The 14,966-nt window shown below is 36.1% G+C and overlaps 4 protein-coding genes across 6 annotated transcripts in view; all 4 read right to left on the bottom strand.

Annotated features, from left to right (window-relative positions):
* The window catches only part of LOC107175807 (probable disease resistance protein At1g58390), a 168,666-nt gene that overhangs the window by 117,259 nt on the left and 36,441 nt on the right, over positions 1-14,966 (bottom strand). The window lies entirely within an intron of this gene.
* Positions 2,393-14,966, bottom strand: part of LOC112498613 (probable disease resistance protein At1g58390) — an 83,178-nt gene continuing 70,604 nt past the window's right edge. Inside the window, exon 3 of one of the 3 annotated variants that reach the window (XM_052439251.1) lies at positions 2,393-2,409. The gene's annotated coding sequence lies outside the window, so the exon portion shown is untranslated. Of the gene's footprint in view, positions 2,410-8,233; positions 8,350-14,966 lie in introns of those variants that run through there. The other 2 variants (XM_052439238.1, XM_052439234.1) reach the window with 2 other exon arrangements.
* LOC107175645 (disease resistance protein RGA5-like) lies at positions 3,668-4,981 on the bottom strand. Its single transcript, XM_015527258.2, has one exon. It carries the CDS (start codon positions 4,979-4,981, stop codon positions 3,668-3,670), a length of 1,314 nt encoding a protein of 437 aa, XP_015382744.2.
* LOC127903647 (putative disease resistance RPP13-like protein 2) lies at positions 8,690-10,051 on the bottom strand. The gene is made up of 2 exons (XM_052443971.1): positions 9,442-10,051; positions 8,690-9,117 (listed from the first exon to the last, which is right to left on the bottom strand). Exons 1-2 carry the CDS (start codon positions 10,049-10,051, stop codon positions 8,690-8,692), a joined length of 1,038 nt encoding a protein of 345 aa, XP_052299931.1.

Below are 14,966 nucleotides of genomic sequence, written 5' to 3'. Positions count from 1 at the left end.
CTGCCTTAATTATAGAGATGCTGAGGAGTTTTTTACTGACCAGATATTTATGCATATATGATTTTCTATTGTTTCCTTGTTCTCGAGCTGGAAGACAAATAATTTTTTCTTGTTCTCTTATCTTATTCAAGATTTGTCATTCTAAGTGAGCTAATTTTACCAAAACTATCTTTTTCTTTTATTAGCTCACGTGGGATAGTCGAGATGTCACTTTTTTTCACTGATTAAGGGTAAAAGCTTGTTTAGTCCCTATATTATGAGGTTAGTGTCCATTTAGTCCCTGTATTTTTAAAAACACCTCAAAATGTCCCTGCTACTAAATATTGACACTTATGCCATTATTTTTAACTTGTTTTTACAATATTAGATTTTTACAATAATGTTTCTTTTTTGGATATTAATAAAAAATTAAATTATCAAATTAAACTCAAAAATAAAATAAAAACAAAAAAGGTATATATTAATTTTTGTGGAAGCTCACGTATGTCTAAAAAATTAATATCATAAAAATTATATTATCAATTTTTTAGAAAAATTAATATTTTAACTCAAGAGTGTGTTTCACAAAAATTAATATATATTTTTTGGTGTTAAACTGGTAATTTATTTTTTTTCTTTTTAATAATGTCTAAAAAAATTATTATAATAGGGTTATTTTTTCTTTTTAATAATGTCTAAAAAATTATTATAATAGGACAATATTATAAAAATAAGTTAAAAGGAACAAAAGATAATGGCAAAAGTGTCAATAATTTAATAGTAGGGATGGTTTGAGGTATTTTTAAAAATATAGGGACTAAACGGGCACTAACTTTAAAATATAGGGACTAAACGAGCTTTTACCCCTGATTAATTTCGAACTTATTATTCTTGAGCCTTATGTCAGCTTTCAACTGGTCCATAAATATCCTTTTTAATTTAGCTCCAAACGAATCCAATAACCTCTTTGAAAGCGAAAAATTAAAAATTTATTCAATCATTCCATGTTAAGGAAATTAGCCAAGCAATGGAATTAATGCTAACAAACCAAATTAAATTTCTACATTTTTTTGGGCCTATACCAAATTTCATCACTTAATTTAAGTAGAACAAGTACGTTGTAGCTGCTTACTCTTTACATCTAGCTGGAGCAATGAAGACCGGTTATTAGACGGATGTGGATGAAAATCGTGTTAAAAGACTCAAAATATTTTATGTATCCATTTCGTATCAAAGCTTCACTGCAAAACAAATCGTAGAGGCTCACCCATATGCTGTAGGATATGCTACCCATAATTGCTTTCTCGAATGCATGGACACACACACACACACACACACACACACACAAAATACGGTATTTTTCTAGCCTCTTATTGCTTCCAGAAGAACGTGGCTTCAACTTATTGAATCCATTAGAGGGACACGTCAGTGCAGCAGTGACAAAAATGCCTCTATAAATGGCAGTTCTTGTAATCATTTTGCTACCATTCTTCGTTCCAGTCCCACGCACATAGCCCAAACTTCAACTTTCTTTGCGTAAGTAATGAAGTGCAATTCGGTCTCGGTAATATAAATTTTTTTAATAATTCTCTGTCTATCTCGTCATTTGTTAATTCATTGTTATTACATAATTCTTCAAATAATTCTTCATTTAAATATTTTTTAGGATCAGGATCATTAAATATTAAGTCTATAATATATTTCATATACCTTGGAATGAGAAAAATATCACATCTATGACGCTGGTTTTACCGAGTTCAAATAAGCCTCAAGCATTGGGCAGGATTTTCTTCTTCCACTCAATGTCTAGACACCTCTTTAACATCATAATAAACTATTTAAAAAAAAAAGAAAAGAAAAAAAGAGCCAAAGGAGGAATATTACTAGAATCTTTTTACTGCCTAAGTGGATATGTCTACCGTAGTGCACACAATTCATCATAGGAAAAAAAAGAAAAAAAGGAAAAGGCCTTATTGTAATGCCTAAGAGGATCTTAGGATTTCTTCACAAGAACATTTACTAAGAGAGTCAACCAAGTATGAAGTTCATGAATAATCAATCTTTTGTGAAAATAAACCAAACATATTGAGTGTCAAACATGCCTTAAAAACAGGATTTCAAAGCAAGCAACAGAGCAAAGACAGACAATACATTCCACTGAATCCAAGACTAGAAAGGCTATCACAAATATTATTTATTTTTTTGCACACATTTAGCCAACCATGGCTGAAGCACCAATCAATCAACTCTCAACTGAAAATCTGAAACAAAATTTCTTATTTATGAGTAGAAAGAAGATACAAAGAAACCAAAAAATGTCCACTGTAGCATCAGGATATTTGCATAGACAGCAGAAAGTAAAGACTGAAAGGATTCTGGTTGAAACTGGAACTCGTTCTGTAGTGATGATAATTTCTGCTCTGATTTCACCTACACAAGTCATTGTGACAAAAAAGTTTTATATTACTCTTTTTTTTTTTTACTCTTAACTATCAAAACAAATGAACGCCAATGTCTGCTAGGCCCATAGTTGAACATACAAGGGTACATAAGTCTCCACTGCTGCTAAAGAGGGCTTAATGATTGGGGTGAGCATCGAAAACTCTAGAGGCTACTTAATGCTGAGACAAATTAGAAGAAAACAATTTTATAACCATTTTTATATTGAAGAGAAGGGGGCAAAAAAGTACATGAAATTGGATGAATAATTAAAAGTGGAAGAAATTGGATAAAAAGAGAAACTTACATCAAATTCAATGAGGGCTAATCAAATTCCGTAAGGATATAGCCGAACGCCATGCTGCTCCTTATCCTCGAATTCCCGTAGCTTTTGTCTCAGCTCCGGCTGAGGCCACCAACACTCGAAATTGTTTAAGCTCCTTATGCACCAAAGCTGTTCAGGAATCTTTTTCAAGTAAGCACAGGGGTTGATAATCAAGTATTCTAGTTTTGGCATGGCTGCAATCCCCATAGTCCACTCCTCTAGCCATAACATTGATTTTAGGTGCAATACCTTGAGGTTCGGAAACCCATAAGAGCCACAAGTCAGCTTTCTACCTGAATATGAGTTTTGCTTCAGTTTGAGCACTTGAAGAAGCGGCAGCTTTTCTAGTGCCGGCATGGGATCATCCATTAGTTCAGTATCAGAAAAACTCAGGTGGGTTAGACTATGAGGAAATAGGTATTCAGCAAGGACTATTTTGGAGAGCCGTGGCATCTTGCTTTCATTTGCCAGCTTCAATGACTCAAGAGGAGCTCAATCTGCTGAGGCTTTTGGACAACAAAGATTGATAAAAAATTAAATCTCCCCGTATCTGGAGATTTTGAAGATTAGGCAGTCTGCCCAATATATCTTCAGAACAGCAGCAAGGGTGCAAGGCTGAAATGAAATTGAGATTTTCCAGAGAGCGGCAATATTTTCCTGGATGCGCAGGAAGTGTGATTGAGCCAAAATTTAGATGCCTAAGCTTGCTCATCTTCCAAAATTCATCTGCTGTGTGATCTATATAGCTAAAGGGCATGTCTAGGGTGTACAGGTTCAGAAGATTGCTTAATAATGGCGCAGGCAGGCTTTTGAGGGAAGGGATATTCAACTTTAAATATTGCAAAAGAAATAAATTTTCAATTCCGGATGGATATTGGATGAGAACAAGAGATCCCAAGTCCAATACTCTGAGAAATTCCAACATTAGACAAGGTAGTCGCTTTTAGAAGTGAAGTGCAACAAAGAATGCAGGTGCGAGTCATAATCATCTAAGTAAGCAAAATCACTATGTTTTTCAAAAACGTTGATCGGTTTGACATTTTTTCGTAATTTACCTTCTGGATCCATGAATGAGAAAAAGATAAATTCTGCCTTGAAAGCCACTGCTAACAACACAGGATGGCAACGACCAGGAACAGAGCATGTGTTGATTGTGACTCCAGCTCTTCTCTTCCTTGCATCAACAAAGCCTCTATTGATTAGTTGTTCTAAGTACTTCTCAGCAGTTGCCTCGCTGTTGTCTGGAATGAAACCTTCAGCTATCCACAACTGATATAACTGCCTGGTGGATATCTCTAGGTGTGCGGGAAACACAGATAAGTAGAGAAAACAAAGTTTCAAGTGAAAAGGTAGCTTGCAACATATTACAATTAGAAGCCCTAAGGGTGTCTCGAATACTTCCCTTATATTTTCTTCTAATGAGATGCTTCCATGATATAAGATGAGGAAAGGCCATCCTTGATAAGTAACTCTCAATGGTCCTCCAGTAGGCACTAAATCAAGCCGTACGCTCTCTCCGTTTTCAAATTGAAATCTGGTGACCATCTTAATTCGAGTGAGTGTGATTAGCACTCTACTTCCATTCTGATTATCCAGAAGTATTTCCCGAACAACATCCAATACATTTGTGCTCCACACATCATCAAGCACAATCAAATACCACTTAGTCATTAGATATTCACCAAGATTAATTTTTTTCATTTCATAATCTTTATCCTTTATTTTACTCAACATAGAAAAAGGCAATAGAAACATAGTAACGATATCTAATATTTGGTAAGCGTCATAGTGATAAGGCGCTGGAATCCAAGCTAGATGATCAAAATAATGCTTCACATAACTACTGTTGTAAGCCTCTGCAGTGAAAGCCGTCTTGTCCAACCCAATGCTATCGAGTATGGCCACCACTGAAAGCTGATTTGGTCCCTCGATCAATAGATCTAACAACTCCTCCATTCTATCATCTAGACCCACCGTGTTCCGATTCTTAGAAGATGAAGATGCAAGAAAATAACTGGATTCAACTTCAGCCCTTCTGAACTCATCAATGATTTCGGAATCGATGTGCTTAAGTTGTTGAACCCGTTGATTAATCTCGGTGATTCTGCTTTGGAGTCCTTGCAGAGCATCACAAATGTCCTTCCTACAGCTGCTTTGACTCTTCTGTTGAGTGATGCTGTTGATGAATGTGTCAATCACCTTCTCAAATTCACAGGTAAAGCAATTGATTTCGTCCATAACGGTCGCCAGATCTGGGTTGTCAATTTCATCTTTTCCTTTTTTTTTGCAGCAGAAGCCAGGACATGTCGTCTTCAAATTCACTCAGCCAAGAAGTAACAATTTCAATCTCGGCATGAAGGTTATGAATAGGTTGTTTTGCAGCATCAGGCAACGTGACTTCTTCACCAGCTAAAACCCTTCTCAGCCTCTCTGAAAATAGTCTGAACTTGATGTCCATATCTCCTCCTCTCTCATATTCACCCAGAAATCAGTCCTGTAGCATGCAAAGAAATAATTAAAAGAGAGAGGGGAAAAGGAAAATATGCTTTAAAACTCTCAATTCAAAGCTTTGTGCTGGCTCCCTGATGAGCATACTAGTTATATTTATTTGTTATTTTTAATTAGTTGAATTGTTTTATTGAATAGGGAATTAATTGGAGATTATGGATAAAAAGTGCATAAAGAATAACAACTGAACAACATTGAAGATCAAGTCAATTTGTAGAAGCAGTTAAGTAAATGTATATGAAATTCAATCTGAAAAAAAAGCCAATAAATTGAATTTTCCATGCTGGTGCAAACAAAGAAGAAATTTAAAGCTAAAGTGGCCTGCACGTGAGAAGCAATTGCATGGCATTACAAAAAGAATGAAAATTCCAAGTGGGCTCCAAGTGCATGGGCTCAAAGTCGGTTGTGCTTGGCTTGTTTTAAATCCTTTTGATTTGAGGATTTTGGAGGGTGTTACAATATAAAAGCTGAACTTTGGCTTTTGTGAGAGGAGGGCCACGAGAGGAAGAAGAGAACTGCAGACGCAAGGATTCAAGATAGAGAAGAAAATCTGCAGCAATTCGGCTTCCCCATGGCTGAATTTATTTATTTTGTTGCTTCCAATTCAAGTATGTCTAGCTAATTTTCTTACACTGAGGTTAAGGATGAAACCCTATTCAATGAAATAATTATCTCTTTTTATTTAATTAATTCCCTATATATATTCTTTAATGATTATGGTTTTTATTTCACATAATTAATTGGATGTTATTAAAATCTTTTCATCAATTCTGTCATGCATTATTGATTGTTAGGATTAATATTCGATTAAATCTATGCTTGGATCTTTAAAGTTTATACATGATTATCTTTGATTTTATGTCTTTCATTAAATTGTTTACATAGAGTGCTTAGGGAAACTTTGACTCTTTGTTATTCAATATGTTTACATGAGATTCTTAGATGTCATATTATTAAGCAGAAAAAGAACCTACACAAGATTAATTTTATTTGGGCTTAATTGTTATATCAATGAGATGACATAGATTGATTTCGAGTTGTTACTCTAAAATTGGGGATTAATGAATATTTAGATAATTACTAGTTGAATAGTGGTGGATTCTGAAACCTTGGTAATTTTTATCTCATTGAATTCTCATTTACTTTAATTGTTTTCTTAGTTTAATTAGTTTAATTTCTCTTAAAACTCAATTTGCTCAACTAGGTTAGAATTAATATTACTTTTAGATTTAAATTAGACTTTCCAATTTATAACAATCCCTGTGGGATTGACCTCGTTACCACTATTCTATTTCTAGCTTCGTGCGCTTGCGAGTATATTAAAATTTTCACAACACTCTCATACCTCCCTTTGCTTAGCTAGTTCTTCAGTCAAGAAGCTGAATCAAGATCGTTGACTCTCAAAACCGTAACCTGCTAATGCAGAAATGGCCTTCTATCTTCATTTCTAAGACCAGTCCCTGAATGGAAAAGAATGTGGTGTGGACAACTTGAATTTAAGGATGCCTCTCATCAATGTCATCCATTATCTTTTCTGTACCATCTTGGATGACATTGCCACAATGAAGGTAGAATGTATTTGGCTAAGGATGCCCAGAGACAAATCAGGATGGGGGCCCGAATCTTATCTGAACTGCGAGAATAACTAACTAAGCCATGCCATAAGGGTCATTCTCCAAACGGGACGGGGCCAAGCCTTAAGTAGGTTGGGTGACAGATCGACCATAGGAGTACTCCGGGATCTCCGCCTACACAAGGAAATTGTTGATAAAACTCCAAAATGGCTTTTTCTTTTGATCGAACAGATCAAGGCAGAATCTTACAATACTCTTATCTTCTATATGTTGTAAAAAGCATAAAGTAGAGAAAAATGAACAGGACATCGTCAAGCATCGATCAAGACCAATTTGTTTTATACATCCACTTTTAAGAAAGGAAAGGTCAAATTTATTGCGAGACTTATTTAATAATTTATGCTGTGGAAAAATGTAAAATTAGGACATGGGCTTCTCCGCAACATAGACTTCTCCGCAAAATCATGCCTGGTGTGTTAAATTTATTGCGAGACTTGCATGTATGTATATCACAGATAAAATTTGTATCCCAAGGTTATAAATGTAAAATTACTCAAATATATATGCACTATTAATCATGTACGATACTATCTTATTTTTTCAACGAGATTTAGAGAAAGTACTAAATCCTTTGTAAAATTTTATATTTAATATATCTTCATTTTAAAACTACATACATATCCCGCATAAATTTGGGGATCTTTTTAACATTCTTTTTTAAGAAACGAAAAATGATAAAGAGTTCTAACAGCGACATAAGGGTGCCAAAAAAATAGTGAATTGTGCAATGTTGTAATATATTTTTCATATTCCTTGGAATGAGAAAAATATCACATCTATGACGCTGGTTTTACCAAGTTCAAATAAGCCTCTAGCATTCGGTAGTATTTTCTTTTTCCACTCAATGTCTAGACACCTCTTTAACATCATAATAAACCATTTTCAAAAAAACAAAAGGGAAAGAAAAGAAAAAAGAGACAAAGAAGGAATATTTCTAGAATCTATTTACTGCCTAGGTGGATATGCCTACCGTAGTGAGCACAATTCATCATAGGAAAAAAAAGAAAAAGGCCTAAGAGAATCTTAGGATTTCTTTACAAGAACATTTACTAAGAGAGTCAACCAAGTATCAAGTCCGTGAATAATCAATCTTTTCTAAAAATAAACCAAACATATTGAGTGTCAAACATGCCTTTAAAACAGGATTTCAAAGCAAGCAACAGAACAAAGACAGACAATACATTCCACTAAATCCAAGATTAGAAAGGCATCACAAATATTATTTATTTTTTTGTACACAATTAGCCAACCGTGGCTGAAGCACCAATCAATCAACTCTCAACTGAAAATCTGAAACGAAACTTCTTATTTATGAACAGACAGCGGAAACAAAGAAACCTAAAAATGTCCACCACCGTAGGATCAGGATTTATTTGTGTAGACAACAGAAGTGAAGACGAAAAGGATTCTTGTTGAAAATTAAAGCTCGGGCTGCAGTCATGATGTTTTCTGCTCTGATTTCACCTACACAAGTCATTGAGAAATTGTGAAAAATAAGAATTTTAAATTACATTTTTTTTTCTTAACTACTAAAACAAATGAACACCGATGTCTGCTAGGTTCATGGTTGAATATGGAAGAGTACATAAGTCTCCACTGCTGCTAAAGAGGGATTGATGATTGGGGTGAGCATCGAAAACTCTAAAGGGTACTTAATGCTGAGACAAATTAGAAGAAAACACTTTGTATAACCATTTTTATATTGAAGAGAAGGGGAAAAAAAGTATATGAAATTGGATAAATAATCAAAAGTTGAACAAATTGGGTAAAGCGAGAAACATACATCAAATTCAATAGGGGCTACTCAAATTCCGTAAGGATATAGCTGAACGCCATACTGCTCCTTATCCTCGAATTCCCGTAGCTTTTGTCTCAGCACCGGCTGAGGCCACCAACACTTGACATTGTTTAAGCTCTTTATGCACCAGAGCTGTTCAGGCATCTTTTTCAAGTAAGCACAAGAAGTCAAGAACAATAAGGCTTTTTTTCCTGATTTACCATCCACGAAAGGGGAAAAGATGAATTCCACCTGAGAAGGAACTAAGAACAACAGGGGACCCCAACGACCAGGAATGGAGCATGTGTTGATAGTGCCTCCGGCTTTTCTCTTCTTTGCTTCAGCAAAGCCTTCCTTGATTAGTTGTTCTAAGTAACTCTCAGTAGTTGCCTCACTATTGTCTAGAATGAAACCTTCAGCTATCCACAACTGATATAACTGCCTGGTGGATATCTCTAGGTGTGCAGGAAACACAGATAAGTAGAGAAAACAAAGTTTCAAGCAAAAAGGTGACATGCAATATTCGAAATACCTAAGCACAAGGGGTATCTGCACTGCTTCCCCTATATTTTCTTCTAATGAGATGCTTCCATGATATAAGAGGAGGAATGGACATCCTTTATATATAGCTCTCAATGGTCCTCCAGTGGGCACTAAATCAAGCCGAATGTTCTCTCCGTCTTCGAACTGAAATGAGGTGACAATCTTAATGTCGGTGAGTGTTATTAATACCAATGCTGATTATCAGGAAGTATCTCTTAAATAACATCCGCACATACCAATGCTCCATACATCATCAATCACAATTAAATACCGCTTGGTCATTAGATATTCATGAAGAATTATTTTTTTCATTTCATAATTTTTATCCATTATTTCACTCAACCTAGATGAAGGCATCAGAAACTTAATAACGATATCTAATATTTGGTCAGCATCATATTCATTGCTGTAAGGTTCTGTAATCCAAGCGTGACAATCAAAATAATGCTTCACATAACTACTGTTGTAAGCCTCTGTGGCGAAAGCCGTCTTGTCCAACCCAATGCTATCAAGTATGGCCACCATTGAACGCTGAGGTGGTCCCTCGATCAATAGATCTAACAACTTCTCCATTCTATCATCTAGACCCACCGTGTCCCTACTTTTAGAAGATGAAGATATACCGGCTTTAGCTTCAAAAGTTTTGATGCCATGAATGATTTCGGAATCCATGTGCTTATGTTGTTGCATTCGTTGCTTAATATCAGTGATTCTGCTTTGGAGCCCTTGCAGAGCATCACAGATGTCCTTGCTGCAGCTGCTTTGACTCTTCTGTTGAGTGATGCTGTTGATGAATGTGTCAATGACCTTCTCGGATTCATACGTAAAGCAATTGATTTCGTCCATAACGGTCGCCAGATCTGGTTTTCAATTTCTCTGTGTCCTATCTTTTCCACCAGAAGCCAGGTCGTTTCATATTCAAAGTCCCTCAGCCAAGACGTAACGATTTCAATCTCGGCGAGAAGGTTGTGAATAGGTTGTTTTGCAGCATCAGGGGTGTTTAGGGAATGAAATAGGGTGACCAAGATAAAGGTGTTTGCTCATACATTATCGTGCTCTCCTCCAGAGTAAAAGCGAGCAATGGTTGAGCAGATCATCTCGACCAGGATGTTATTGGTCACCTTGAGCAGATCACCTCGACTAGGATATTATTGGTCACCTCGACCAGAATAATATGTGGTGACCTTGAGCATATCACCTCGACCAGGATGTTATTGGTCACCTTGAGCATATCACCTCGACCAGGATATTATTGGTCACCTCGACCAGAATAATATGTGGTGACCTCGAGCACATCACCTCGACCAGGATATTATTGGTCATCTCGACCAGAATAATATGTGGTGACCTCGAGCAGATCACCTCGACCAGGATGTTATTGGTCACCTCGACCAGAATAATATGTGGTGACCTCGAGCAGATCACCTCGACCAGGATGTTATTGGTCACCTCGACCAGAATAATATGTGGTGACCTCGACCAGATCACCTCGACCAGGATATTATTAGTCACCTCGACCAGAATAATATGTGGTGACCTCGACCAGAATAATATGTGGTGACCTCGACCAGAATAATATGTGGTGACCTCGAGCACATCACCTCGGCCAGGATGTTATTGGTCACCTCGACCAGGAAGTTACCAAAAAGCACGATTCAGTCAAAATATTTTCTTCGAAATATTAGGGACCATATTCTTAGTGGGCTAAAAATTAGTAGTTTTCTTAATAATTTTAGGAGAGTGGATGAAAACCGCTATAGTTTCCTATAAAAACGCTAGGAATGGGAAGGAAAAAAGGGGGATTCTTCTAGCTCTCTCTCTCTCTCTCTCTCTCTTTGGGTAACTGAACCCATTGGACCTTTTTCTCTCTCTACAACTGAGAAATTTCTCTTTCGCCTGTGATTTCTTTAAGATTGATTATTTCGAATTCTTTTCCTTTAAATTTACTTAAAAGCTTTTTGTTTAAAGCAATCATAATTAAACCACATGAATTGTGGTATGAGTTTTTCCAAGTAAGACCCAAATCGCTGACTTGAGTGTCGGAGGGTTCTCGCCGGAAAAACATCCGGCACCTCTTGACTGTTGGTTGTGTTCACAGGCTCACAGGTTATCTGCTCATGGATCGTCTGCTCATGGGTTGTCTGCTCATGGATCGTCTGCTCATGGATCGTCTGCTCATGGATTGTCTGCTCATGGGTTGTCTGCTCATGGATTGTCTGCTCATGAGTTGTATGCTCATGAATCGTCTGCTCAAGGATTGTCTGCTCATGGACTGTCTTCTCATGGGTTGTCTGCTCATGGTTTGTATGCTCATGAATCGTCTGCTCAAGGATTGTCTGCTCATAGGTTCTCTGCTCATGGATCGTCTGCTTATGGATTATTTGCTCATGGGTTGTCTGCTCATAGAAAATCTGCTCATGGTGCTAACTAATCAGCAGCTTCCCATCAAACAAATTTAATGATGATGCAGGGATCTGAGATCTGACCAACTTATCCAGATTTTGGCATCAACAAGGCAACGTGACTTCTTCATCAGCTAACACCCTTCTCAGCCTCTCTGAAAATAGTCTGATGAATGAAATTGATCTTAGGTTGACCTACACAACTCTTTCTCTTAGTACTCCAGTAGCGCAAGAAAGTCAGTTTAGTCAATAGTTTCTCCTACACATAAATGATGTTTATTATAGAATTTTGATAATGGGTACAATAAGAAAGTAGTAGCAGAGAAAATATTGGGGGTTGATGTGATATTTATTGACTTGGAGCATAATAAATAATTACAAAATCATTATTTGTCTTTAATTTTCATCATACTCCTTATTAAAAAAGTATTATGATTACATAATCAGTGTTTTATATTCACAGAAGACAAAAGTAATGAATAAATAAGCTACCACTTGCAATTAATAAAATGCTAACCCTATCTGGTAAGGTAGCCCTGTTCATTGAAAGCAAAAGCAACAGAATCGTTCACTGTGCTGCCACAAAATGATTGTCATGGAAGGCACCAAAGTTTCCAAGTAACAGACAAAGTCGAAGTAGTTATCACTCTGAGGCGAGGCTGAAAAACTTGTTCCTCACGTTAAATATTAAGTATTAACGACCTACTGCTAATCGAATTATGTTTGTTTATTGACAGTCTTCAACCTAATTGGCTTCCATAGCTTGCTTCTCTGCCTTATGCCTTAGCTTTAACAGCACCTCCATGTAATCCTCTCAACCCACTACACGGGATCAGAGTCAGGCAAGCATGAAGTTCATCAGTAATCAAATCTCTTCTGTAAATGAACAAAGCATATTGATTGAGTGCCTAACTGTAGCAACTGGAGTGCTTAAAACCAGAGATACCTCAGTTGCTGCCCAATATCACAATCCAATCAATCAAGATGCTACCAAGAATGAACTGATTTGAAGCTCAATTGAAAATGGAATTGAAACAAGATGATGATGAATGGATATAAAGCAATTAAGATCAAATTGAATCAAAGAATTGAAAGAACCAACAGAGGACAAATCGATTCAACGTGGTTCAGCTAATTTGCATTAGCATGCATCCATGGGAGGAAATTTCTGATCAGCTTTTATTGATTCTTCAAGATGTATTACATAACGTGAGTTAGCTAACTCTTAACGAACGCAAGCAGCTTTCTACAAGCACGTGAGATGTCCGTGCTTCATTAAACCCAAAACGGTGCTTATCGATTATCGAAGTCGTTCACCAGGCAATACCAATACACAGCAAAACGACATCAGGTTATGCCGTTTAGCTTAAGTGTCTTTAGCTCAAAACGCAACGCTCAATGTCATATTTCCGATTTGCTTCACTTGTTTCTCAACACTTTTAACATATCCAGGTTTAAAATTGGATTTCGATGCAAACAACAGAACAAAGATAGAAAGTACATTAATCCCACTTAATCCAAGACTAGAAAGCATCATAAACATTCTTTATTTTTGTACACAATCAACTCTCTGCTGAAATGAAATCTCTTACTTAATGAGTACACAGCTGAAACGAAGACAACTGGAATTACCTTCTCTGATGTTGCATGCACAACACAAGAAAAGGTGACAATGAGAAATGAAGGTCTTGCTTTTCAAATTTTATACACTGCTAATAATAATGACAATATTAAAATGTGGCTTGTGTTGATTCTGCTGCCTCAAAGCTTCACTTGAGCTAGCCCTTAATCTACTGATTCACCTCACACGATTTTTGTAACTTGATCTAAGAATCAAGTATGAGTTTGATAAATTTCATGAGATAGCATAAATTTCAAAGTCGTTAGTTTGTTATGAGATATCATATCACAAACATATTTTATTAGTTTAAATGAAGCTTAATAATTATTCAATGAGGATTTAATTAGTTAATTGTTTAAATTTATTCTTAATGGAATGCTAACAAACCAAATTAAATTTCTACATTTTATTTAATTATATACATGCATATCTTGATAACTATTTTAACGTGTGATCCAATATAGAACATAATTTAATCTTGAATTTTGCTCTGAATATTTTTATAATTGATTTGTTATAAATTTGAACGAGGGATTGCAATTATACCTTCTTGAATTTTATAGATGTTCTCATGCATGCTCTACTAAACATATTTGATGTATCCATATCGTGTCAATGCTCACAGCTCACTGCAAAATATATCTTAGATGCTCGGGCACATACCGTAGGCCATAGTTATATAAAAACTTGTACTTGCTTTCTCGAATGCACACACTTGCACACAAATTTCTATTATTGAAAGTCACTGCTTACTATAACACGGCGTTTTTCTAGCCTTTTACTAGACGTGGTTTCAATTTATTGAACCATTAGAGGGACACATCAGTAGTCACAAAAATGCCCCTGTAAATGGCAATCCTTGTAATCATTTTGCTGCCGCTCTTCATTCCACTCCCAAGTACGCAGCCCAAACTTCAACTTTCTCTGGGAAGGTAAAGAAGCGTGGCTCTGTCTCAGTAATCTGTCTTTCATATTCCATGAAATGAGCCAAAGGAGGAATGCTTCTATAATTAGTAGCAACTATCAATCATATTGAAGGAATTTTCTGCAACAGATAAAGAAAGAGCAGCAGAGAACAAAACTGTTAATCAATCAACACATGTAAAGCAATATTAGTATTTCTGCCTTATTGTAGTGCCTCAGTGGGTATTAGGATTTCTTCACAAGAACGTTTACTAAGATATTCAGCCAAGTATGAAGTTCATCAATAATCAATCTTTTCTGGAAGTAAACGAAGCATATCGAGTGCCAAACTTGCCCAGCCTTTGAAATAGGATTTCAGAGCAAGCAACAGAACAAAGACAGAAAATACATTCAACTGAACCCAACACCAGAAAGCATCACAAATATTATTTATTTTTTGTACACAATTAACGAAACCATGGCCGAAGCACAAATCAATGAACTCTCAACTGAAAATCCTAAGTGAGATTTCTTATTTATGGATAGACAGCTGAAACAAAGAAACCAAAAAAAAGTCCACCACCGTAGGATCAGGATTTATTTGTGTAGACAGCAGAGTGAAGACAGAAAGGATTCTGGTTGGAATTGAAGCTCGGGCTGCAGTTATGTTGTTTTCTGCTTTGATTTCACCTACACAAGTTATTGAAGAAATTGTGAAAAATAAGAATTTTTAATTACATTTTTTGTCTTAACTATTAAAGCAAATGAACGCGATGTCTGCTAGGCTCATGGTTGAATATACAAGGGTACTTAAGTCTCCACTGCTGCTAAAGAG

This window comes from Citrus sinensis, chromosome 1 (genome assembly GCF_022201045.2).
Source record: "Citrus sinensis cultivar Valencia sweet orange chromosome 1, DVS_A1.0, whole genome shotgun sequence".
Taxonomy (NCBI): Eukaryota; Viridiplantae; Streptophyta; class Magnoliopsida; order Sapindales; family Rutaceae; genus Citrus; species Citrus sinensis.
Note: the sequence above shows the minus strand (reverse complement) of the source record. Positions and strands in the feature narration are given on the sequence as shown.